The 27,845-nt window shown below is 36.7% G+C and overlaps 1 protein-coding gene across 1 annotated transcript in view; it reads left to right on the top strand.

Moving 5' to 3' along the window:
- The window catches only part of KCNT2 (potassium sodium-activated channel subfamily T member 2), a 1,342,824-nt gene that overhangs the window by 331,787 nt on the left and 983,192 nt on the right, over positions 1-27,845 (top strand). Inside the window, 4 exon segments of the mRNA XM_040262901.1 lie at positions 4,549-4,654; positions 11,316-11,488; positions 20,020-20,091; positions 23,771-23,905. Coding sequence (XP_040118835.1) covers positions 4,549-4,654; positions 11,316-11,488; positions 20,020-20,091; positions 23,771-23,905 — 486 coding nt within the window.

Genomic DNA, 27,845 nt, shown 5'->3' with positions numbered 1-27,845 from the left:
CTGGACATCCCAGAATCAGTCCTACATTCTTCTGTCAAAACACTCTTCTTACTAGCCAGTATCTCTCTTGATGATAAAGTATTCTAAACCCTTGAATTTCTGGCTTCAACAGCTATTTACAGCTTCATTTTTCTCTATGTTAGCCTTTATCCTTAAAGAAAAAAATATGTATATCAGTATTTCCATGATAAATATATATCACATTTTACATTTTTTTCTTTAAGGATATAGTTTGTATTTTTCATTTTTATTAAAAATAAGTAAAAATGCTTTTATTAAATTATAATGTGCCTTTTACCTTTAGTTTGTGTTTCTACTTCCATATTGAAGTTCAATCAATTATTTAGTAACATGTAATGCAGCTTCTTCCATTAAGCTCTTGTTTGTCTCAGCATTCAGCAATCTTTTTTATTTAATATGCATCAATAATGTTTTGAATGAATGAATAAATGAACTACAGTTCATTTAACTAAGGTTCCATAATAAATAGTATCAATATTTAAGCTATTGATCACATTTTAGCCTATAGTAGGGTTTGTTTACTTGTCTTATCATGTATTATGTTGGTATTTCTTAAGGAAACCACAGTGTTCAACTGTCTTGACAGTGGAGTCCAAAGGAATTTGTATCCCTTGGCAGTTTCACTTTATACTGGTTGTGTACAAGTGGCTTTGTTTAAAATCATCTGACCTACAATGCTTTATCTGTAAATAGGGTTCATACAAAGATTAACTGAGATAATGGAGAAATGTACTTAGAACAATTGTTTGTGCAGAGTAAGCATTCAGTGAGTATCAATTACTATTAGGTGTATAGTACTAGTCCTAGTGGTAATGGTAACATCACTCAGGCACTTCTAATATTTTTCATGTAATAGAAGTTCAGTCAATGTTGAACTGAACTAAAATATACTGAAATATAATTGGAATGTAGAAAACTCCTCCTATTAATCTTTCACACTTTCAAATATCTATTACAAGAAACTTAGACATAGCCACAGAAGACAATTTCACTCTCCAAGAAATTAATAACACTCAAATAGATTTATGAAATATTTGACAGTAAGAAGGAACAGTTTGACCACCAGTATATTTCTAGAAATGGTGCTGTGATAGAAATTCTTTCTTTACATGTACTTCAGAAAAATTGAGAGGTTGAATATTTTTTATTTCTAGAAAAATGGAAAAGACATTGAAGTAATAGAGGAGACTGTCAACTTCTAAATTTGCAAAATATTCTCCTTTTTACTGTCTTAGCTAATGATGTATGAAAAATAGTTCTAACTAGGTTTGAAATTTCTTGGTTTGAAAGATAAATTTTCTTCATCAAAAAAGAGCTTTCATATTGGGTAAAAGAACTTTACCTCCACTAAATTTTCTTTTGTCTCTTCAGTTCAGTTCTGTCACTCAGTTGTGTCCGACTCTTTGCGACCCCATGAATCACAGCACACCAGGCCTCCCTGTCCATCACCAACTCCCGGAGTTCACTCAAATTCATGTCCATTGAGTTGATGATGCCATCCAGCCATCTCATCCTCTGTCGTCCCCTTCTCCTCCTGCCCCCAATCTCTCCCAGCATCAGAGTCTTTTCCAATGAGTCAACTCTTCTCATGAGGTGGCCAAAGTATTAGAGTTTCAGCTTTAGCATCAGTCTTTCCAATGAACAACCAGGACTGATCTCCTTTAGAATGGACTGGTTGGATCTCCTTGCAGTCCAAGGGACTCTCAAGAGTCTTCTCCAACACCACAGTTCAAAAGCATCAATTCTTCGGCGCTCAGCTTTCTTCACATTTCAACTCTCACATCCATACATGACCACTGGAAAAACCATAGCCTTGACTAGACAGACTTTTGTTGGCAAAGTAATGTCTCTGGGTTTTTTTTTTTTTTTGGTACTTTTTTTTTTTTTAACTTTATTTTGCTTTACAGTACTGTATTGGTTTTGCCATACATTGACATGAATCAGCCACAGGTGTACATGCCTTCCAAGGAGTAAGCATCTTTTAATTTCACGGTTGTAATCACCATCTGCAGTGATTTTGTAGGGAGGTGGGAGGGGGGTTCAGGATTGGGAACACATGTACACCCGTGGTGGATTTATGGTGATGAATGACAAAACCAATACAGTATTGTAAAGTAACATAAATAAATAAAATAAAGTCTGACACTGTTTCCACTGTTTCCCCATCTATTTCCCATGAAGTGATGGGACCAGATGCCATGATCTTTGTTTTCTGAATGTTGAACTTTAAGCCAACTTTTTCACTCTCCTCTTTCACTTTCATCAAGAGGCTCCTAAGTTCTTCTTTGCTTTCTGCCATAAGTGTGGTGTCATCTGTGTATCTGAGGTTATTGATATTTCTCTTGGCAATCTTGATTCCAGCTTGTGCTTCTTCCAGCCCAGCATTTCTCATGATGTACTCTGCATATAAGTTAAATAAGCAGGGTGACAATATACAGCTTTGACATACTCTTTTTCCTATTTCAAACCAATCTGTTGTTCCGTGTATAGTTCTAACTGTTGCTTCCTGACATGCATATAGGTTTTGCAAGAGGCAGATCAGGTGGTCCTGTATTCCCATCTCTTTCAGAATTTTCCACAGTTTATTGTGATCCACACAGTCAAAGGCTTTGGCATAGTCAATGAAGCAGAAATAGATGTTTTTTCTGGAGCTCTCTTGCTTTTTCCATGATTCAGCTGGTGTTGGCAATTTGATCTCTGGTTCCTCTGCCTTTTCTAAAGCCAGTTTGAATATCTGGAAGTTCACGGTTCATGTATTGCTGAAGCCTGGCTTGAAGAATTTTGAGCATTACTTTACTAGCGTGTGAGATGAGTGCAATTGTGCAGTAGTTTGAGCATTCTTTGGCATTGCCTTTCTTTGGAATTGGAATGAAAACTGACCTTTTCCAGTCCTGTGGCCACTGGTGAGTTTTCCAAATTTGCTGGCATATTGAGTGTAGCACTTTCACAGCATCATCTTTCAGGAACTAAAATCTCTTAACTGGAATTCCATCACCTGCACTAGCTTTGTTCGTAGTGATGCTTTCTAAGGCCCACTTGACTTCACATTCCAGGATGTCTAGCTCTAGGTGAGTGATCACACCATCATGATTATCTTGGTCTTGAAGATCTTTTTTGTACAGTTCTTCTGTGTGTTCTTGTCACCTGTTCTTAATGTCTTCTGCTTCTGTTAAACCCATACCATTTCTGTCCTTTATCGAGCCCATCTTTGCATGAAATGTTCTCTTGGTATCTCTAATTTTCTTGAAGAGATCTCTAGTCTTTCCCATTCTGTTGTTTTCCTCTGTTTCTTTGCATTGGTCGCTGAAGAAGGCTTTCTTATCTCTCCTTGCTATTCTTTGGAAATCTGCATTCAGATGCTTATATCTTTCCTTTTCTCCTTTGTTTTTCACTTTTCTTCTTTTCACAGCTATTTGTAAGGCCTCTCAGACAGCCATTTTGCTTTTTAGCATTTCTTTTCCATGGGGATGGTCTTGATCCCTGTCTCCTGTACAATGTCACGAACCTCATCCCATAGTTCATCAGGCACTCTATCTATCAGATCTAGTCCCTAAATCTATTTCTCATTTCCACTGTATAATCATAAGTGATTTGATTAGGTTATACCTGAATGGTCTAGTGGTTTTCCCTACTTTCTTCAATTTAAGTCTGAATTTGGCAATAAGGAGTTCATGATCTGAGCCATAGTCAGCTCCCAGTCTTGTTTTTGCTGAGTGTATAGAGCTTCTCCATCTTTGGCTGCAAAGAATATAATCAATCTGATTTCGGTGTTGACCATCTGGTGATGTCCATGAATTTTGTCTCTTAATTTTCATTTATGCTGTTACTTTGATAGCTTCACTTTGAAAACTTTATAGCCATAATGTGCAGGTGACTATCTTCTAAAGTTTATAAACAAACCAAGTATTTTTGATAATATTTAAACATTATTTCATGAATAACTCTGGTTTTGGTGTGGGCCTTATGGAATAGTTCATTCAACCATTTACTCTTTTTTTCTAAAAGAAAAAAATATTCATGACTCATGAAGATTGATAGAGTAAATCATAATAATGAATTTTGCTTTAAATATGTTTTATAAAATTAACATTGCTATTTTCTAAAATCTATCTAAATCTTTTAAACTGAAGATTGGAAAGGACCAGTTAGTAAATATTTTAGACTTTATGGTCTTTGCTTCAACAATTCAACTCTGTTTCTGAAGAGGTTTGTGGCCATATTATGACAGAATTTCAGTTGGGGACACTGAAATGTAAATTTAATTTAATTTTCACATGAGATGAAATAGTTCTCCTCTTCTGACTTTTTCCAGCCATTTAAACATATGAAAACTAGTTCACAAAATCATGTGATGAGTCAGCTTTTGTCCATGGCCCTTGTTCCAAATTGTTTATTTATCAGAATATAATTGCAGCACAAAACATTAATGCATCTAACTTTATCAAAGTGAGGAATGTGACTACAACTGATTTGTCAGACTTTGCCTGCATTATTAAAGGTACTTAGGTATTTCATATTGTTTTACAGATATGCTAAAGGCTACCCACCTTACTCTCCATACATAGGAAGTTCACCCACTTTTTGTCATCTTCTTCATGAAAAAGTACCATTTTGCTGCTTAAGACTAGACAAGGTAAGCACTTCAGGCTGTTATTTTCTGTAAAAATAAAATGATGGCATCGTGTAGTTGCATGCATTTAAATAATTTTGTACAATTTTTTGACTGAAATATGTTTATAGAGTATTATATTTCAAATGTAAATGTAATACATAAGGTTGTGAATTTTACTTTTTTTAACTGCACTAATGATTACCCCTGGAGGAGGCAATGGCACCCCACTCCAGTACTCTTGCCTGGAAAATCCCATGGATGGAGGAGCCTGGTAGGCTGCAGTCCATGGGGTCACTAAGGGTCCGACACGACTGAGTGACTTCACTTTCACTTTTCACTTTCATGCATTGGAGAAGGAAACGGCAACCCACTCCAGTGTTCTTGCCTGCAGAATCCCAGGGATGGGGCAGCCTGGTGGGCTGCCGTCTATGGGGTCGCACAGAGACGGACACGACTGAAGCAACTTAGCAGCAGCAGCAATGATTACCCCAGTGCTTTACCCTCCACTGATGTACTTGAGGAGTTGAACAGTCATGTTTTTAAAAGGAAAACAAAGGTGTCAGGGCCATAAACCAGAGTCCTCCCCAGATCACTTTGGCCAAATATGCTCTATGTATTTTACTAGGCATTTTTGCCTCAAGTCTCAAAGTGGAATTGCTTGATGTGATGCAAGTTAGGTAGTCTATGTATTGTTCACAAAGATTCATTATCTATTAGACTGGAAGTGTCTTGTTTAATGACTCCTTCTTTGAAGATTTTGTACTGTTTTTGGTTCCTGGCTGGATGTTCAGGAGGAATCATCCAAAACAGAAACATTGTAAGAAAGTGGGCATTTTTATCTCTTTCACAGTATGGCCATTGGACATGACCTGTGTAAGAATTTATTTTCCTAAAGAATAAGAAAGCACATAAAAAGGACAATGTGCAACTCCCCACCTCCCAGAAATTAAAACGTGCCACTAATTCTAACCAGGAATTTCTTCCTTTATTCTAAATTTTGGAGTTACCTGGTATAAAAATCCCAGCTCTATGCTTATAGGTTTTACAATTTGGAGAGATAACTTTATCATTAAATTTCAATTTCCATCTCTCTGTGTGTGTTTAGTCATTCAGCGCTCCCTTGATGGCTCACACAGTAGCAAATCCTCCTGCAACGCAGGAGACCCGGGTTCAATCCCTGGGTTGGGAAGATCCCCAGAGGAGGGTATGGTAACCCACCTCAATATTCTTGCTTGGAGAACCCCATGGACACAGGAGTCTGGCTGGCTGCAGATCATGGGGTCATAAAGAATCAGACACGACTGAGTGACTTACCACAAGCAGGGAGCCCAGGAGAGCTCAGTCAGTAGATCACATACTTTTAATCTGAGGGTCCAGGGTTCAAGTCACTGTTTGGGCAAGGTTGACCTTTTGGGCTTCCCGGGCTCTCATTCTGTAAAGGATTCACCTGTAATACAGGAGAGGTGGGTTCAATCCTTGGGTCGAGAAGATCCCCTGGAGAAGGAAACCAACTCCAGTCTTCTTGCCTGGAGAATTCCATGGACAGAGGAGCCTGGCGGGCTATAGTCCATTGGGTCCTAAGAGTTGAACATGACTTAGTGACTAAACTACCAAGCAGGGAACCTAATACAAGAAAAAGCTAGGCTTTCAGAGGTGAGTCTTGCTGAAGGAGAAATGGAGACTTTCAAAGCCAAAAGATGATAGTCTGTCTCTAAGAAGGAGAAGTTTCTGGTTGTTGTTGATTAGTCTATGACATCTTAGATTATCCATTCTTTAGGTGGCATCAGTCTGGTTGGTGCCATTTCTTAGAAGGAATGGAGTACCATAATAGTCAACAAAAGAATCCAAAATGCAGTACTTGGATGCAATCTCAAAAATGACAGAATAATCTCTGTTCATTTCCAAGGCAAACTATTCAATATCACAGTAATCTATGCCCCAACCAGTAATGCTGAAGAAGCTGAAGTTGAACTGTTCTATGAAGACTTATAAGAACTTCTAGAACTAACACCCATAAAAGATGTCCTTTTCATCATAGGGAACTGGTATGCAAAAGTAGAAAGTCAAGAAATACCTGGAGTAACAGGCAAACTTGCCCTTGAGTACAGAATGAACCAGGGCAAAGACTAATAGTGTTTTGCCAAGAGAACGCACTGGTCATAGCAAACACCCTCTTCCATCAACACAAGAGAAGACTCTACACATGGACATCACCAGATGGTCAATATCAAAATCAAATTGATTATATTCTTTACAGCCAAAGATGGAGACGCTCTATACCCTGAACAAAAACAAGACCAGGAGCTGACTGTACTATTCAGGTATGACCTAAATCAAGTTATTTGTGATTATACAGTAGAAGAGAGAGAGAGATTCAAGGGATTAAATCTAATAGACAGACTGCCTGAAGAACTATGGATGGAGGTTTGTGACATTGTGCAGGAGGCAGTAATCGAGAACATCCTTAAGAAAAAGAATTGGAAAAGGGCAAGACAGTTATCTGAGGAGGCCTTAACAAGTAGCTGTGAAAAGAGAAGCGAAGGGCAAAGGAGAAAAGGAAGATATACCCATTTGAAATCAGAGTTCCAAAGAATAGAAAGGAGAGATAACTAAGCCTTCCTCAGTGATCAATGCAAAGAAATAGAGGAAAATAACAGAATGGGAAAGACTAGAGATCTCTTCAAGAAAATTAGAGATACCAAGGGAACATTTCATGCAAAGATGGGCACAATAAAGGACAGAAATGGTACGGACCTAATAGAAGCAGAAGATATTAAGAAAAGATGGCAAGAACACACAGAAGAACTTTACAAAAAAGATCTTCACGACCCAGATAATCACGATGGCATGATTGCTCACCTAGAGTCAGACATCCTGGAATGCGAAGTCAAGTGGGCCTTAGAAAGCATCACTATGAACAAAGCTAGTGGAGGTGATGGAATTCCAGCTGAACGATTTCAAATCCTGAAAGATGATGCTATGAAAGCGTTGCACTCAATATGCCAACAAATGCAGAAAACTCAGCAGGGCCACAGGACTGGAAAAGATCAGCTTTCATTCAAATCCCAAAGAAAGGCAATGCCAAAGAATGCTCAAATGACCGCACATTTGCACTCATCTCACATGCTAGCAAAGTAATGCTCAAAATTCTCCAAGCCAGGCTTCAGTAGTACTTAATCCATGAACTTCCAGATGTTCAAGGGGATTTACAAAAGGCAGACTAACCAGAGATCAAATTGCCAACATCCACTGGATCATCGATAAAGCAAAAGAGTTCCAGAAAAATATCTACTTCTGCTTTATTGACTATGCCAAAGCCTTTGAGTGTGTGGATCACAACAAACTGTGGAAAATTCTGAAAGAGAAGGGAATACCAGACCACCTGACCTGCCTCTTGAGAAATCTGTATGCAGAACCGGAAGCAACAGTTAAACCTGGACATGGAACAACAGACTGGTTCCAAATAGGGAAACGAGTACATCAAGGCTGTATATTGTCACCCTGCTTATTTAATTTATATGCAGCGTACATCATGAGAAATGCTGGGCTGGTTGAAGCACAAGCTGGCATCAAGATTACAAGGAGAAATATCAATAACCTCAGATATGCAGATGACACCACCCTTATGACAGACAGTGAAGAAGAACTAAAGAGCTTCTTGATGAAAATAAAAGAGGAGAGTAAAAATCTGGCTTAAAACTCAACATTCAGAAAACTAAGATCATGGCATCTGGTCCCATCACTTCATGGCAGATAGATGGGAAAACAATGGAAACAGTGGCAGACTTTATTTTGGGAGCCTCTGAAATCAGTGCAGATGGTGACTGCAGACATGAAATTAAAAGACTCTTGCTCCATGTAAGAAATGTTATGACCAACCTAGATAGCATATTAAAAAGCAGAGACATTACTTTGCCAACAAAGGTCCGTCTAGTCAAAGCTATGGTTTTTCCCATAATCATGTATGGATGTGAGAGTTGGACTATAAAGAAAGCTTGAGTGCTGAAGAATTGATGCTATTGAATTGAATTGTGGTGTTGGAGAAGACTATTGAGAGCCCTTGGACAACAAGGAGATCCAACCAGGCCATTCTAAAGGAAATCAGTCCTGAATATTCATTGGAAAGACCAATGCTGAAGCTGAAACTCCATTACTTTGGCCACCGGATGGGAAGAACTGACTCATTTGAAAAGACCTTGATGTCGGGAAAGAGTGAAGGCTGGAGGAGAAAGGGTCCACAGAGTATGAGATGGTTGGATGACATCACCTGCTCAATGGACATGAGTTTGAATAAACTCTGGATGTTGGTGATAGACAGGGAGGCGTGCCATGCTGCAGTACATGGGGTCACAAAGCGTCGGACACAACTGAGCTACTGAACTGAGCTGAACTGAGTCTGGTTGGAGGTGGTAGTCTGTTCTGCAAATGAGTGCCCATTTTGCGATTAGAGGGTGGGGTTAGGCAGCCAACCCTGCTGCATCTATGGAGTCTCTGAGCAAGGATTTTGTTGCCCAGTCTGCTTTACATGAGCATCAGCAGGCTCCTTCCTGGACAAGGTTTATCAAAAATAAATTCCATATTATATCCTTGTGTTATTTTTTTCTTGCTAATTATGCTGCTTCTAAATTTACTAAAGTAGTTCTTTTTCCTCACTTGAGCTCATAAAAATGAAGTACTTAATAATCTCAGCCCCGACCTGGCACCTTCTCCTTCCATGATCTCTTTGTAAAAGACCTAAATTTATGTGGCCTCAGATCCTGTTTATACTTAACAGTTCTCCAATGGTACTTCCAGTGGAGACCTGCTGTCCTTCTCCTTTATCATTTCCTGTGCTCTGTTCTTTCTTATGCCTTAATTCTTCCTTCTGGATTGATCTTTCCACTTTCATGATTACAGCTTTAGAAATCCTGCTAATGAAATCCTATAGTGATAAATTCTTTCCATTTCAGTTTTCTGGATATGTCCTTATTTTGTCCTCCTTCCTAAAGACTAGTTTGGCTGGGTGTCCAGTTCCAGGCTCTGAGTTTGTTTTTTCTGTTTTGTTTTGTTTTCCCTTTAAACATGTTAGGATTTTTTCACTGCCTTCTGTCCTGCACACTGCTGGTGAGAAGTCAGCCATCATTCTAATTTGTGTTTCTTGTAGGTACAGTTCTTTTCTCTATGGCTGCTTTTAAGGTCTTCTTCTTGTCTTGATTGTCCTGCAGTATGACAATGTGTATAACCCTGGATTTATCTTTATTTATTTGGATTAGGATTCATTGGGTTTCCAGAACCTGGTGATTTGCATGCTTCATTAATTCTAGAAAAGCCTTAGTCAATCTTTACGTGAATAGTGATTCTCATCTTTTTTTTCAGACATTCTGTTTAAATGTGTATTAGACACTGTCTTCTCACACATCTTAATTTTTTCCATACTACTTTCTCTCTTCTCCCTGTATTCTGAATAATTACTTCAACCCAGTCATGCAGTTGATCCCTTCAGATGAACAGAATGTGCAATTTAAATCATTTTTTGAATGTCTGTTTAAAGTTGTGATGCCTTTTAATTCCAGACTAGAGTAATTTGCATTTTAATTCCAGACTAGAGTAATTTGTAATTTTTTAAACATCTACCTGAATATTTCCAATATCCTCTTGTTCTCTTCTATTTCCTTAAATGTAGTAAACATGCTCATTTTCTATTCTGAATCTAGTAACAAGGAAGTCCGTAATATTTGTGAGCCTAATTCTGTTGCTTATTGATTCTGCTGACTCGAGGTACCTTGTTCCCAAAAAATGTTTTGCAATCTTTTATTCAGGAATGAAGGCAGAGAATATTCCAGAGTTGATCATGAATCCACAGAGAATCAACTAATCTCACCCCAAATAAAAAGAAACATAAGTAAAGACATAAAGGTTAAAAAGCCAGAATGCTAAAGCAGTTCTCCAGGCAGATAATTTTATTTAAAAGGATCTTGATTTAATAATGCCAAGTCCAGTAAATTCTAGTTCCCTTGGAAGTAGCAAAATACCCTCAGGAAACACATTTTGGTAATGTGTTATTATGTTGTTCTTGTTATTGTTAGTATTAGTATTTTACTTTTGGATATTTACATCATTATCTTGCCAGCTCAGGTACACTTTTAGACAATTACAGATTTTTTGTTTGTTTTTTAAGGAAAAAAATCCCTTTTAATATCTATCCTTTTGGTATTCAGTTCTTGGAATGTTGCAGAGTTACTTAATTATAATGTTACTCTATTTCTGGAAATGAAAGTCAGAGGTAGATTATTTTTCCAGCTTTCATGAATTATGATTGATTGACAAATAAAAATTATGTATATTTGAGGTATTTAACATGATGCTTTGATATACATATACATTGTGATGATTCTTTAATACTGATTCCCAGATGTCATCTAGTGGCAAGTTGCTCTTTGCAGCAGAATGTGTGTACACACATACCACTGCCTTTTCATTCCCCCATATCAGGCTGCATACCTGGAATTCACTGGTTTTGTCCATGCACACCTTCAAGCCGGAGAATTAGGAAGAGAAATGTGTAACTATTTCCAAATTGATTAGAAAACAAAGGATTCACTAGGATTGGACTAATTTCACATTTCTTTGTCTCCTAAGTTTTTTCACCCAATTTTAGTGGAGTATAAAAATGGTATTTCTGTGTATAATTTTTCCTCTCTAGAGTTGCCAGCATAACTACTATGAGGACGCAAAAGCCTATGGATTCAAAAATAAGCTAATTATAGTTGCAGCTGAAACAGCTGGAAATGGATTGTATAATTTTATTGTTCCTCTCAGGGCTTATTATAGACCAAAGAAAGAACTTAATCCCGTAATACTGCTATTGGATAACCCGTAAGTATATCTTAAAATACACAAGCAAGACAAAATTTTTTAAATATTTTATCAAGAATAATTTAATTTAGAATTAAATTTAGAATATTTTAAATCAGAAACATTATGGCATATATGGGAGATATATCCTGTACTGTGGTACAAAACAATCATTGAGTATGATTGCGTTTCACAAATACAACTTAAAACATAAAAAGAGTACTCTGAGCCTTTTGTTTAAGACTATTTTTGCAAATGGTCATCTCTCTACCAGTGGGAAACATGCCACTGAAATAATTACAGTTATTTTCCTTAAATTAATCAACTAGCCTGGAAAATCTCTGCCAAAAGTGGACAATTTTGTTGTCTTTGTAAAGAACCATTAATTATCAGACAAGCATATTAATGATCCATTTTATGTCATATCATAACACATCATCATTACTTCTTATGATTCTTTCACTGTTAAAACATATATCCTGTGACATAACATGAAGAGTTTACATTTTACCATGTTCTTTTCTTTAGAAAATGTTTGATTAATATACTCATGAAAAATGACTACTTAAACATTTCAAGATCCTTATACAGATATAAATATACAGCACTGAATGCTGTGGTCAAATCCATTGTATGTGCTAAAATTACGACACTTCTCTCTCTGACTCAAATTAGTAGCAGATGGTCCTTAAATCAATACCATCGTTTAACATCCTCCAATTCTCCTCTTACATTCTAAAGGGATGCAAATTTGGGGATAAGCTAAATGAGGCCAACATCCACTGCCTTGTCTCTGCTTTTAAAATTTATGAAAAGAATTTTCTCAAAACAGAGATAGCTCCCCGATATAACTTCATGACATTACTTATTCTGAATATATGAATATCAAGATTCTCACGGATGCATCTCTTTTTAGCATCAGAATCCCAGTGATAATCAACTCTAAAACCTGAGCACACTTCTAGAGGTTTCAGTTGAAGAACTTTCAGGCCTGATGATTCAATGCTTTTTTGATACCGTTTTGGTTTCTAGGGAAAGGTGATGAAAATTTAGGGCAGGTGTAGGAAAACAAACACTTAGACCCAATGTTAGATGAAATAAAAGTTTAATAAAGCAAATCCTAGCAGGATAAGAGTGGGTTACTGGGTAGCTAGGGTGGTAGCGCATGGGATGATCTGACACACAGGAGACACTCATCCCCTGAACTCAGAAGTCTCAGGTGCTGGCTCTGTTTGCTTATGGGGTAGTGTGTCCACTCCCTTAAAAATGAATGGGTATTTACAAGCTGATTGACTTAGAGCAGGTGGCTCAGTAGTAAAAAATCTGCCTGGTGGGTGGGGAAGATCCCCTGGAGGAGGAAATGGCAATCCACACTCTAGCATTCTTGGCTGGAGAATCCCATGGACAGAGGAGCCTGCAGGGCTACAGTCTATAAGGTCACAAAGAGTCAGATATGACTAAGCATACATGCTTGTGCAACTCATGCATGACTTAGAGCATGAGTTCCCATGTCCTATGGCTTGGATTAAAGTGAGTCAACCCAGGCCTCAGAATACAGAGAAGCAGAGAGGAAGAGGCTTGAAAAAAAAAGAAGTAGAATTGCGCTTACAGCATCCCTGTGTAAAGTAATCGGTAAAAATTATTCTTTCACCTTCTTTATATTATTTCAAGGTATAATTCCTGGTCCTGATGTATAAAACTCCTAATTGGGTTCCGGGACCCAAATTCAATGTGTGTGTGTGTGTGTGTGTGTGAGGGTTTTTCCACACCTGCAATAACCAGTTCTCCAGACTCCAGCTCAGTTCTTGGGGAATTCAACTCAGTTCTGACACTCTCTACCCAGAAATAGCATTAGCTTCCCAGGTTGAAGTTTCAGTTCTACAAAATTTCCCCACCCCCACTTCAGAAGTCGATCACAAGCCAGGTTATCACCCTATAACTGATCAGCTGTAGACTTATAAAGACCCTGATGCTGGGAAAGACTGGGGACAGGAGGAGAAACGGGTGGCAGAGGATGAGATGATTGGATAACATCACCAACTCAATGGACATGAGTTTCAACAAACTCTGGGAGATAATGAAGGACAGGGGAGCCTGGAGTGCTGCAGTCCATGGGGTCACAAATAGTTGGACACAACTCAGCAACTGAACCACAACAATAGACTGGAAGTTTCAGTGACCCCCTCCATGAACTTTGATGCCAGTTGCAAGTCCAGGTTGTTACCTGTACTTCTGACAGACTGGCTGTAACTCAGAGGTTTCCACCAACACCTACTCAAGATCAAGTTATTTGGTAGAGCAGATCACAGAATTCAGATAAACATTTTACTGACTTGATTGCCAGCTTATTATAAAGGCATATAACTAGGAAAAACTGGTGGAAGAGATGTACAAGGCAAGATATGGGGAAACAGCATCACTGTCACCAGCTCTCTACCTGTTCACCAGCCTGGAAGTTCTTTGAACTGTGACTTCTGGGGTTTTTAATAGAAGATTCATTACATAGGCACAGCTGACTAAATCACTGGTCATTGGTAATTTAACTCAATCTCTCGCCCCTACCCCTTCCTCAAAAATCAGGAGGTGGGTCTGAAGCTCCCACTCTTTATTCAGGCTGGTTTCCCTGGCAAACAGCCTCCTCCTTAGCTACATTCCAAATGTCACCTCATTAACATAAACCCAGTTGATTTGGAAAGAGGCTTGTTATGAAGAACAAGACACCCATTTCATCTTTATGTCTCTGAAGTGATTTCAGGAGGGTAAGAAATCACATATTATTAACAGAAGATGCTCCCACGACTCTTGTCATTCAGGAAATTCCAAGGGTTTGGAGAGTTGTGAGCTAGAAAATGTGGTGAAGACCAAAGACATGTGAGGAATCTGAATGCGAATGCCAAATACACATTCCTTATAAATCACAGTATTGTACTTTGCAAAAGAGTCAGTCTCACCAGATTTGGCAATGGAGTTTACTTTTGTCCTTTTCCGTATCTAGTTTCCCTAAACAATCTTATTTCAGAATCACTAATCCAATTTTATCCCAGTGAGCAGGTGGCAGGAGTTAGGATTTCATAACCTGTGTATCTTGTGTAGACTTTGGAATTGCCATGGCTAAATTGTTCCCTTTCTGTTGGGTTTGAATTAACAAGTTACCAAAATGCTCAATTACTGCATTATTGATTGATTTGTATGATAGAATTATAAAATCAAGCGATTGTGTCCACAGTCTTAATTCTTGAATCTGATCAATCATTAATCAAAAAATCTGAAAATTCTGTTTCTCTTAGTTACTGGTAAGCTGGCCAGTAATTCAATATAAGTATACATGTAGCTTTTATCAGAGATTATTTTACCTAAATAAGACCATAGTGATCATTTAATAAAATTAATAATCTTTATCACTACCTTTGTTCATTATAGTCATAATTGCTGAGCATTTACTATATGGCAGTCATCCCAGTAGATAGTCTTTATTTCATGTTTTATTTCCATAAAAAATATATTCATGTCATATAGCATGATTTATCCTCAGAAAGATGTACCAAGCAGCTTAAGATCTCAAAGCTTACAAATGACAATAACATTTAAACAAATTGGTCTATGCGACTTGATTACACCACTGTCTCTTATTTCATAGAAAGGAGGAACAAGCCAAAGAACTTATATGACTTTTTCCAAGGTCGATTCTAGGATTAGAACCTTCTCTGCAGTTCATAGCTCATTGTTCTTTAAACCAAGTGACGTTACTTTAGTTACAGGTTTTTGACATATGCAAAAATACATTGTTTATTATCTGTCAAACAAGAATATTTTAACTTTAGGTTATTTTGCATTTAAGTATTTTTCTTTGCTTTCCTAAGGACCTACAGTTTGAAATCCAAGTATTCACATGACATCTGTTAAATGATTTTAGTGGGTCTGACTTTTTTTCAAAGAGTTGGGATGAAAGTGCTGTCTGTAAAATTGACCAGCATCCTGTGTATTTCCCAAAAGTGGTGTCGAACAATTCTATTTGCTGTTCTCTGTTCCTTTGAGAATGAGGAAACAAGAACTAACACCAGTAAATAATGTTCCAGGAAGTTTTATGCAATCCTCTTTTTAAAAAAACTATGAAATTGTTTTAAAAAACTTGTTTCTCTGCTGTGGCTAGTATTTTTCAATCTCGCCTACAGTATTATAAAGAAATACGATGCTTTCTTCTTTAAAATATTTCTGGGCTATAAGAATTTACACACTAATAATTACACACACTTCTACAATGACTAGTTAGTTTCGTGGGATTTGACTTCATTTTAAATGAATGTGAGCATCGTTAAAAATAATGTCAATGCATGGCTACTTAGGAGATTTAGTGGAAAAACCAGTTAATTAAATATAAAAAACAGATGCCACAAATATGGAATTAAAAATGTAAATTAAATTTATGATATTCACATACAAAATATGTCAAAGTAAATGTTCATAATGTTTCGAGATAAAACGCCTTCTGCATTTCATATGCTAATCTTGCACTGGATACTGGTTCATCAGAACTGGTCTCAGTTCTGATTGGTTGGCTATCTGTTCTATTCTGCTGTGGCACCAAATGTTTTAAACATTTTGATTACTGCTTCAACCTTAAAGGTCCTCTAGTCATCTGATGATACCATTTCATATAAGAGATGGAAAAGTGAGTCAAAAAACTTTGGAATATATTACCCAAAGCTAAGCTGATTTAAAGTACAAGATTCAGGCTCATCTTCTTAACTTTTACAACATCTTGTTTAAAGTATCCCTTTACTAAATCAATCTTCTTTGCACATATAGGTACAAGTAGGCTCCAGTTCAGCTTATTTCAAAAGTAATGGTAAACTGTCTGATATATCAGGGTCCTTATTAAAAACATTCAAGTCTTAGACTCACACAGATCTGAAATAAGATCTAACTGACCCTCTTGATAGGATGTGTGTTACCGAATTTCTGTAAGCCTCAATTTTTTCATTTGTAAAATGAGAACTTTTATCTTATTTTGCAATTATATAAAATGATGTATATGGAGCACTAGTAGAGTATCTGACTCATGAAAGCCCGTCCAGAAATGTGGTTTTCCTACTTGTGCCAGTCAACAACAGGACATTGTCACTATTCAAACTAATGGGTAAGTTTCTGTGAAAACCCAATTTACAACAACAACAACAACAAAGGAAATTTATTTCAAGTTGCTGAAATTAAAATGCTACTTCATTTCTCAGAAAGAAATAAGCTTAAAAGTGGGATTATGAAATGCTAACAAAATAAACTGTCTCATACATTCATTTCTTGAATCTGAAATTTAAAAAATGAGTTTAATATAGTGCTAGTTGCTCAACCGTGTTCAACTCTTTGCAGCCCAATGGACTGTTGCCCTCCAGGCTTCTCTGACCATGGGATTCTCCAGGCAAGAATACTTGAGTGGGTTGCCATTCCCTTCTCCAAGGGATCTTCCTCATACAGGAATTGAACCCAAGTCTCCTGAACTGTAGGCAGATTCTTTACCTTCTGAGCCACCAGGGAAGCCCGCAAGTTTATTATAATTATTAGTTAAGTGTGGATCTTCAACTTGAAAATCCATGAAATTTCATGAAACTTTTCATTTCCTACAATTAACTGGTTAATTCATAGTTGTGTATAATCACAATTTTTGTAATGAAAGTCTTTGTAAAGATATTTAGACTCATAAATAGTCATCTTTATTAATTGAATTACAGATAAGACTGATTAATGATGTGCTCACTTTTTCTTTAGTAAGCAGTTTAGTGCCATAAAGACCTTTGCCAGTTTACTTAAATGTGTCAGCATAGTACATACAAATGTATGATTGATATATTCCTTACATTTCAGGTGTCCTTTCAAGCCACCTTTGTCAGGAGAAGTAGTGGGTGGATCTATTTACTGTACAAGTCAAATTTTGCAAAGTATGACTTCACCAGTGGCTCAAGTGGTAAAGAATCCACCTGTAAGGCAGGAGGTAGAGGAAATCAGAGTTCAGTCACTGGGTTGGGAAGATACCCTGGAGGAGGAAATGGCAGCCCATTCCAGTTTTCTTGTCTGGAAAATCCCATGGACAGAGGAGCCTGGTGGGCTACAGTCCATAGAGTTGCAGAGAGTCAGACAGGACTTAGTGACTGATCACTCATCACATGGCATACTAGACTCCCTACATTAGACATACTTCATCAGAATTATATATTTACCAAGTTTCAAATGACTTGCCTTGCCTTGTAACATTGCTGAATTCATGAAAGGATGAAGCGTGCTACCATAATACAGATGTTAATTTCTAAAGATTTGAAAGATTGCTTGTGCATTGTATAATAAATGCATGTTTGTGGCAGCATGGCATGTCTGTAAGATTCACAAGTTTCCTAACGACAGGCAGTAATTTTGATGTTTAAGTACTTTGAATGATTTCTACTCAACAGAGCAACAAAATACAAAGGCCAGATCTTCAGTTTTAACTCTAATAGAAGGGTTGGCATAACATAAAGACTTACTTTATTCCTTGTGACTCCAGTACTTCTCATCACATGGAAAACTTTTCGGTATGTTTATTAAGTTGAATTATTTGATAACATCAAGTACTGTTCTAAGTCTTTGAAAGACAGATATGTTACAGTGGACAAACGGTCAGAGAAGATAGTGTAAACAATGGAAAGATCTGGATTTTTTAAATTAGGAAATTATTTCACACAGGGTATAGCTGTGCAATTAATAACAAAGAATTATGAACATAATTCTGCTATGTAAGTTATTGAGCTATTCATTTTATCTGACTGGGACTATGTAAGAGCAAAGAGAGATAAAATAATGACCCCCCGCCCCCTCAAATGACACATTCAAAAGGATCTTTCAAAATGCCACGGAACCTCAGTGTTGTCCCAGTCTGTGTCACTCGAATCCTAATATCTTCTTCCATAACCACAAGGCAAGCAGGAAGCATAGAAGATCTCAAATGAGCAGTGTGAATACCCCTTCTAATTGCAAGAAGCAGCACCCAGAAAGAGAAGAATTGGCAGGCACTAGCCAAGATCGCTACTGGGAGTATATATGATTCTATTTGTGAAACCAACCTACACCATGAGCTTTAAAAATATTTGTATCCTGTGATTCACTAGTGGGAAAACTTCTATGCATGTTTTGGGGCAAATGATAAAACCAAATACTAGGGAAAAAGTCACCAAAAAAAGTCCAGAGCAATAATTTTTATAATAATAAGACATTAGAAATAGCTTGTCACTCCAGGGATTAATAGCATAAAAGTGAAAATAACTTAGAAACTGAATAATTGAGGTTTTTTAAAAAATGAATGGTGGTACATTTATAATATGTAGTGATATGGGACCACTTAAAATCCTAGGAAGTCATTTTAGGAATGATTGTGGGAATGTCATCAACAGTGAGATTCTTCAGATGTTTTATTTTAATGATTCACTGTACTAAATATTATTTTTCTTTAAAGTAAAGAGAGATGAGATTGATCAACAGGAAGAAATGAATCAGGGAGGAGAGACTTCTGGCTGGGATGCTGTTGGGGCTGTTTTCTCTCCCTTTGCCTAGAAGCGCCCTTTCCTCCCCCTTTACTGGTCCATCTTCTACTCATCCTTCAACATCCAAATTAAATATTTCCTCTATTCTGTCTTCCGAATGCAACCCATTCCTTATTTTTCAGCATATTCTATAATTTTGTGTTTTTACATATGTGTTCCAAAAGCTCTATTTCTTGTAGTAGAAGCTAACAAGATATATATATTTTTTGCATACATCTTGGTATACCAAAATGTCTATTATGAAAAACTTTTGGATTCAGAGATGCTGCTTGAATAGATGCATGAAAGAATTGATAACTTTATAAAATGAATACAATGGATTAGGTAATTTCTAAGGAAGCTTCCAGGTTTATGAGTCTTTCCCCAAATGTGCATAAAGAGTAAAGATTTCAGTTGTAATACAATTTGCGCAACAGTGTATATTGAGAAAATCAGTAGTGTAAAAGGTGAAATGCTTTCATTTTAATTCTGTATTATATATATATATATATATTGCATGGGTACAAATACTATATTTATTTACTCATAGGTTGATATATTAAGGGACATGTGGTGATTCTCTGTATCTCTTAGAGAAAATTACTCTAGAGAGACACACTAATTTAGTTTCTTATATTTTATATCATCAAAAAAATCACTAATTTCCCATTTTACAAGACTTTCTCAGGATGAATCATTTCAAACTCATTGAAAATATTTTTTAGTCATAAACTAAGAGTATCAATTTGGTGTTTTTGTAGAATACTGCCATAATGTTTCTGATTTAGAAAGCAGAAATGCAACTTTTTTTTAAATTAGTGCATTGTATTATTCATAACAAGTAAAAGTGACATTTTAAAATTAATGTTGAGAAAAGGCACTTGAAAATTAATCTTGTCAATGGCATTTAGTATTGGAAATGAGAACTGAGTCAGCTTACTTCCTTCCCTAGAAGTGCTGCCACTGTTGTGACACTGTGTTTCATTTTGTAACCCATGTGCTACTTAGGCCAGACATGCATTTTCTGGATGCCATCTGTTGGTTTCCAATGGTTTACTACATGGTGGGCTCTATTGACAAGTAGGTGACAAAATCTTTGGCACCCTCACCAGTGTGGTGTCCTGTGCTTGTTATGTGCTGTGCCCGACGTTGCATGTTGAGTGTAATTTGCCCTTTCAGTGTTGTAAATATGATGTATATTGCATGGAGAGCTTATGTTCCTGTGTTACACATCTTGCATTCAAACTTCCTAAGCAGTAATCTGTTGTCAAATTAAACAGATCTTGTTGCATGTCAGTCTTGTTCCATTTCTAAACCACTTCGGTTTTGTGTCATCTACAGCAGTAAGATTTTTAACTGTTAACATTGTGCTAGAGAGAACCTAGAACTTCAGCATTGTGCTGCATTGGTATCATTACCGTTACTTTTGGAAAACTTTAAAATAATTTGGAATGCTCATTTTTAAGTCAAATTTTTTAATTGGAGCATTTCCTTCATTTATTCTTAGAACATATTAGAGTCTGTAATTTCTAATAATTTGTTAATTAAAGGTCAAATGTGTGTGATGCTTCAGCTTTAAAATACAAATTCCTTTATATGCATGAACATGACATGGTAACAGATACTAAAATTAAGAGATCATGAAACTAATATGCTTATAAAATGTGTTAATCTTCCATTCTTAAAAAAAAAATCAGCCAGAGCATTGCAAATAATATGCTGAAAGTTATCCACTGAGAACTCCCGTATTTACATTTTGTCTTATAGATGTTAAAAAAACAAAGGTTTGTAACTTTGAGAATGTTTTTTCACTGTGGATACATTAATGGCCAAACAGATTAACACACATTTAGTCTCCATTCTACATGAATATGCCTGGGTTTCCTTGGTGGCTCCGTGGTAAAGAATCCACCTGCCCATGCAAGCGATGCAAGTTCGATCCCTGGGTCAAGAAGACCCTCTGGAGTAGCAAATGGCAATCCACTCCAGTACTCTGGCCTGGAGAATCCCGGGGACAGAGGAGCCTGGCAGACTACTTTCCACGAAGTCACAAAAGAGTTGGAAACAACTTACCAACTAAACAGCTACATTAATATAATTTACGTTACTGTTGTCATAATACTAACCAACTAATTAAAATATAGAGGTACTAAAACTACTATTTGAATCCATGAAAGTGAAATCAACCCATATTTTATCATTAGTAATGTTTCTTTGATGTGATATTAATAGTATTCTATTAAAATTCATTAGGACATTATATTTAAAAGATACAAAATAAACCTCTCATCCATCTTTTCTGATGTAAACTATAAAATGAATTCTCCCTTTATAAAAGTATTAATGGGGAGGAAAGGAAGAATGGAAAGGATCAAATTCCTAGGATTAGAGGTGAAAGAGGATTGACTACAAGTCACCAATTATTGAAACTGGGTAATTGGTACAGGAGATTCACTATAGTATTCTCTTCTGCTAATGTCTGAAATTTTCCTTAAACATAAATGATGAGCAAACAAAATCTATGAATGAGTTAAAACACTCTCACAAACATTCCTTTATATTTATACCTTCACATTCTGGTTCTCCTCAAAAAGAAAGTCTTAGAGAAGGGTAGAAAGAGAGGCATTCCCAATTAAATTATCTGTAACTTTTACAACCATATTGACTTTTTTCTTGTGCCGCCATCTGGTGGCCAAACTGTGTAAAGCACTCATGCTTAATTAAAAACAGTCTTTGTAGATAAGATAGTGGGAAGAAATTGTGATACACACAGAATTATAAAAACAAAGTGGTAGTCTACCAACGAGATAAAGAATAAAATACAATTCCAAATGAATACAACTAAGCTAAAGTTAAAACATGAAGAACAAAATTTCTTTGTGATTCAGAAATGTGATTCAGAAATGCCACTCTAAATTTATATAGGTCCTATAAATTTCCTTAGATTTAAATTCATATCCAATGATAATTACTAAAATCATTTGCCAATGTTATGTGTAAACTACAACAGCCAGTATTTTCAGTATGGCATTAACTGTTATGTACAGGTTTTACTAGCAAGTAACTGTTTAGTACAAATATTCTCATAGTGACTTTTTTTGTCAAGTCTCAACTTCCTCAATTTACTGATGATGAAATATTCATTTTTATTACAACTTCTGGGTATCATTTTTTGATTAAGGTTACCTTCTATTGATTAAATTTTCCTTTTCCTATATAGACAATTTGTTTAATGGGGGAAATAAAGATCGTAAGAGCTGAAATATGAAAAAGTGAATTAACCCTATAAGAACAGTGTGTGAAGTCATAAGATTTAGCATCGTTTTTATGGTCCCCAAGGGATCATATCTGCTTTCCAACTTCTTTCCTTTAAAAAGTATTTTAATAGATGTAAGAATAATTATAAATTTCCTAGATAAAAAGAACACCCTAGTAAAATATTCCTGGAAATTTAAACTTGGTCATCATATTGATTAGATGTTATGGTCCTGGCCCCTCTCACCATAGGAAATTTATTTGGGATAACATTCTGTTTCCACAGTTTTAGCCGTAAAATCCCTGCTATAGAACACTGTGCCTGATTCAAGCAAAATATTTTTTCTGGGCTATTCCAGGAATCTTGGACTCAAAGCTTTGGTAATACTTTCTCGCCGTTTAACAGAGTAAGAAATCTTGCCTCTTGCCTTCCTATAAGAGGAAAATAATCCCCTCTAATGTGAGATGGCTAATTCAAGGGATCATGCAGTTTGACACGATCTTTAGGAGAATTAACTGTTCCTTTTAAGAATCTAAAAGGAGCTACTGCTCTTTGAGTTTTACACTTTTTACTTTAAATTGGAAGATGTAGAAATCAGTTAGCCCAATTTTTCTTATTTGTCTTCAGTCAACTCTGAACCTAGAATAATACCCTTGCATTCACTCAAGTATAATCTCCCTTCTCTAATTCAGTCCTATTTTTGAAATTTGTGTGAAGCAGAGGCAATGAAAAATGGTTTTCTTGTTTCAGCTTTTACTATAACATTGTTTTTAAATTCAATGTTAGGTAAATTTTTTATCACTGGTACGGGAGATGACTGACTCAATAGGAACTTATGTCTTAGTTTAGCAATTGTTTCCTGCAACCAACAAATTTAATTCATTTAATCACTTGCTCAAAAAGTATTTAAAAGGTAGGCTTGAAAGCAAATGATATTTATATGTTTTACATGTTTTTGGCTGTGTAGAACCAATCTATAAGACATAGCTTCACACAGATAAATAGACATTTAAAAATAAATATTTCTAATAAATATATTTCCTTGTTAGGCTTGATCATCTAAATTAATATATGTTCATTTTTATTCTTACCAGAAGTGCCTCAGAGATTTAAAAAAATGCAAATGCCATTTTTTAAAATAATATGCTAACTGTAAAAACAAAGTTCTAACATGCTCTCATTCTGTTTGATTGCAAAATTGGTGTTTTCAGGCTTTATTTCTAAAATTCCTAAATATTATTAAAGAAAGATCCTTAATGCATATGCTTTGAAATTATTGAGATCTAATGAAGCATAAAGAACCCCCAAATGCAATTTATTTCATATCTCTGGAGAATATTGTGTTAGTTCCCATGACATCTATCAGTGTCCACTCTGTGCAAGCCACCTATAACAGTAACCTCTATGCCTATAAGCGTGGGGGAGCGGGTAGGTGAGTTTCAGCACCATCCTAACACTGAGATATATTGAAAGTTCACTTTTCTCTGTTGATTTTTATCAAAGCCTAGATGACTTACTCAGGTGTGGAGTGACTTTTGCTGCCAACATGGTGGTCGTAGACAAAGAAAGTACCATGAGTGCCGAGGAAGACTACATGGCGGATGCCAAAACCATCGTCAACGTGCAGACCCTGTTCAGGTAAACGTCTGGACAGCCCGCCCCTTCCGCGGACTTCCTGCTAACCACCTGTGAAAGGCCTGACTCTGTCTCTAAGGAATGCACGTGAGGCGCAAACGGAAGTTATGTTTATTCATTCGATCATAAAACAGATATGATTTAGGACCTAATGTGTGACTGGTCGTATGTGAGATTTAATTTTTAACACAAGGTCAGCAATTCTTTTAAAAATAAAAAGAGTAATACATCTGTTTTCTTATATAGTTTAACTAACAGATTCTAAAAAATTGTGTGCGGTAGCAGTCATGATTTTTTTTTTCATGTTGTGCATGTTCTGATTTTGCTTTTACGCCTAGCAGTGGCCGAAGGTATGCATTTACATACTGAGTAACCAGGAATAAAAGATTTCAAGGCTCATTTACCCATGTCAGGAGCTAAGTCATAAGCTTATCCTCGCTGTTTTGCTGCCTTTTGTTAATTCAGCCCACCCAGATAGGAATTCCTGGCATGGAAATCTTTGGGTAAGAGTGAGCAATAGCGACCAGATAAAAGTTCATGCTGTGAGCAAAATCAAAAGCACTAGTAGGGACTTTCCTGGCAGTCTAGTGGTTAAGGCTTCACCTTCCAATGCAGGGGGTGCAGGTTCAATCTCTGTATCACAGCAAATTCAATAAAGACTTTTTAAATGGTTCATAAAAAAAAAAAAAAAGAACAGTCAATTTACCTCTAAAAAGAGTCACCAGTAAATTGAGACATCTACATGACTTGGAATGATTCTTTTAAAAATCATTTAACATTTAAATATCTAAAACATCATTATTTCAGTTTTATGAGTTTTGCAGAAGTCTAAAGGAAGTATCTGAGCTACCAAATTAAGAAAAATAAATAAAACAATCTGAACTTGATTTTTTTCTCTCCTCCCTTCATACCTTCATATTATAGCAGAACATCTATTGAGGGTAGTTATCTATTTACAGTTTGAGGTCAGAACTCAGGAGAGTGGAGATTTGTGTCTCACTTAGGTTGACTATGTATTACATGATCTTAGGTAAATCACTTTCCTTCTCTAAATCTTTATGTCTTAATCATAAGGTTGTTGGAGATATAACAACATATACCTGCCTGGTCATTTTCAGGTTCCCAATAAATGTTGTGCTCAGCTGTGTACAACTTTTTGTGACTGCTTGGACTGTAGCCCCCTGGGCTCCTCTGTCCTTGGAATTTTCCAGGCAAGAATACTGGAGTGGGTTGTCATTTTCTTTCCTGGGGATCTTCCCCACCCGGGGATCAAACCTGTGTCTCATCTCCTGCACTGACAGGCAGATTCTTTACCACTGTGCCATCTGGGAAGCCCCAGTCGATGTTGTGCGTGCTGTGCTAAGCCGTTTCACTCATGTCAGACTCTGCAACCTTTTGGACCGTAGCCCTCCAGGGTCCACTGTCTATGGGGATTCTCCAGGCAAGAATACTGGAGTGGGTTGCCATGCCCTCCTCCAGTGGATTTTCCTCCATGAATGTTAGCCACTGTAATTATTAACCGTATGATTATCACCTCCCTGGGGCAGAGTGGAAAAGCTGTGGACCTTGGAACAATATAGCAACAAACTTCATCTGACGTCTATCCCAGAAGTTCCTGCAGAAAATTACTAAATGTGACTTTGAGTGTATTTCTTAACCTCACTGAAATTCAGTTTCCCTCATCTATAAAATGCATGTGGAGAATAATTTACTCTTCTTGCAGTATCAGTGTGAAGACAGGAAATCAGGTATGTAAAGAATCTCTCCAGCACCTGGACAATCTACTATGAACTTGCCTAGAACCTCCTCCTGTTCAGAAGGAGTAATACATAATCTAAAGTCACTGTAATGGGGTGGGTCATTTAGAATATAGCTCACTAGTCACTGAGCTATGTAAGTAGTACGTTTAAAAGTAGCATAACACATGCTTAAATATGACATATTATATATAAGCATTTTTTTTCTCTCTAGAAAATGAAAAAGGAAATACAGGGTAGAAAATCAATGCAGAAGGATGAGATTTATAGTCAATGAATAAAGTCATCATAGTGTTTTATTCCATGCTTGGCAAAAGCTAATTATAGTTTTAGCAGGAGAGGGTCCTGGGTCTTTAATTAAGCATGCCATTTTAATTTTCAACTTACTGTGAGTTTATTTGTATTATAGTGAAATTTCTATTGATTCGATATATGCTCTGAATGAATTATTTTTATGTTAAGAAAATAATAAATCCCCATTTTACTGAGAGATGCAAAGTCTCGAATTAATCACTTAAAATAAACCAGAATACCTAAGGGCAGATACACATGTGTTTTCTGATGGTGGCAAGTCTGCCTGCCCTGAGTACCTGGTGGAGGAGGGCCACCTCTTAAAAGGATGGATGGAGAGCAGACGTGTGTCTTTGGACCTTTTCGCTATTAAAAGTTACCTATCTTCTGCAAGATATTTTAGAAATTATGCAATTTGTATAGTGCAAAAACATATCTAGAGTGAATAGTTTCAAACAGAAGTTTGAGAAGCACTACTAAATACCCAGATTCTGCTCTTCTCTTTCCTCTGTTCATAAAGGCATTATTATTTATCTAAGTACAAAACAGTGTTTTTCAGGAAAAAAAAATATTTTAGACTCATAGATATAGAAAAAAAAATTTATGGTTACCAAAGGGGACAAGGGGAGGAGGGATAAATTAGGGGATTGGGATTAACATATAGACACCACTATACATAGGGGGGCTTCCCCAGTGGCTCAGCAGTAGTGAATCCGCTTGCCAATGCAGAAGACATGGCAGACTCAGGTTCAATCCTGGATCAGGAAGATCCCCTGGAGGAGGGAATGGCAATCCACTCCAGTATTCTTTCCTGAAGAATTCCATGGGCAGGGTAGCCTGATGGGCTGCAGTCCATGGGGTCACAAAGAGTCAAACACAACTGAGCATGCACGCAAGGCAACTACTATATATAAAATAAACAACCTCTAAGGGGAAAGAACTTGAAAAACAATAGGTATATATGTATGTATAACTGAATCACTGTGTTGTACACCTGAAACTAATGCAACATTGTAAATCAGCTATAATTTTTTAAAAATATGGTAATACTTAAATAAACTTTAAATAAATCTAGGAGGCTTTTTGATGGAGTAATTCATCAGTTAATTAGGCATGCTAAACTAGTCTAGTCTTACATAATAAAAGAACCAAATATCAGTATGTCCCTATGGTATATATAACACCATTTATGTAGATAAATAACTAGAATTGTAGACTCGGTAGTTTCATTTTATTGGTCAGTCAGTAATCACCCTTGAGGTCACTCTTCCACAGTTCTTGAAGGTTTCAGTTCCTGATTCACTGTGACTCTTGCCAGCCCTGCTTCTACCATAGTTCTTGATGATTTCAAAAATCTTAGGCAGATGAACCTTTGGATATCTACCCTTAGTCACCCATTCTCATGTGATTGGACAATCAATAGTTTCCACTCCATATTCTGAGTTGCGTTCAACTCTCTGATTTTCTATGCCATTTCTTCTCACATCCCCAACTCTGAACCATCCTTTTTCACTGGAATCTACTGTCCACTGATCCTACTGTCCTTAGTCACCTGAGGGCTCTTCTTCCTTCCTTACCCCAATTCAGTTCCAAGATCAATCATGATAAACAGCCCTGTGCTGATCCTCTAAACAATCACTGATGATCTACTGCAAGCCAACACCAGTCTCAACTTTGCTCCCCTTTTCTCTCTTCCTCCTACTTACAGTTTTCTGAGCTTTCCTGTTTTCTATCCACCACTTTGCATGAAATTTCCTGTAGGCAGATGACACATTACAGAGGGAGGATCCCAATTACTCGTATAGTAAGCATCAAGCTTCCAGAAGTCCAGTCAGTGTGTGGATTGAAGACTATTAGGATAGTATTAGCAGATATTAGGATAAAAGCCTAGGGCC

Source organism: Oryx dammah, unplaced genomic scaffold (assembly GCF_014754425.2).
Source record: "Oryx dammah isolate SB20612 unplaced genomic scaffold, SCBI_Odam_1.1 HiC_scaffold_21, whole genome shotgun sequence".
NCBI classification, from domain to species: domain Eukaryota; kingdom Metazoa; phylum Chordata; class Mammalia; order Artiodactyla; family Bovidae; genus Oryx; species Oryx dammah.
This window is presented reverse-complemented; position numbering and strand designations above follow the sequence as displayed.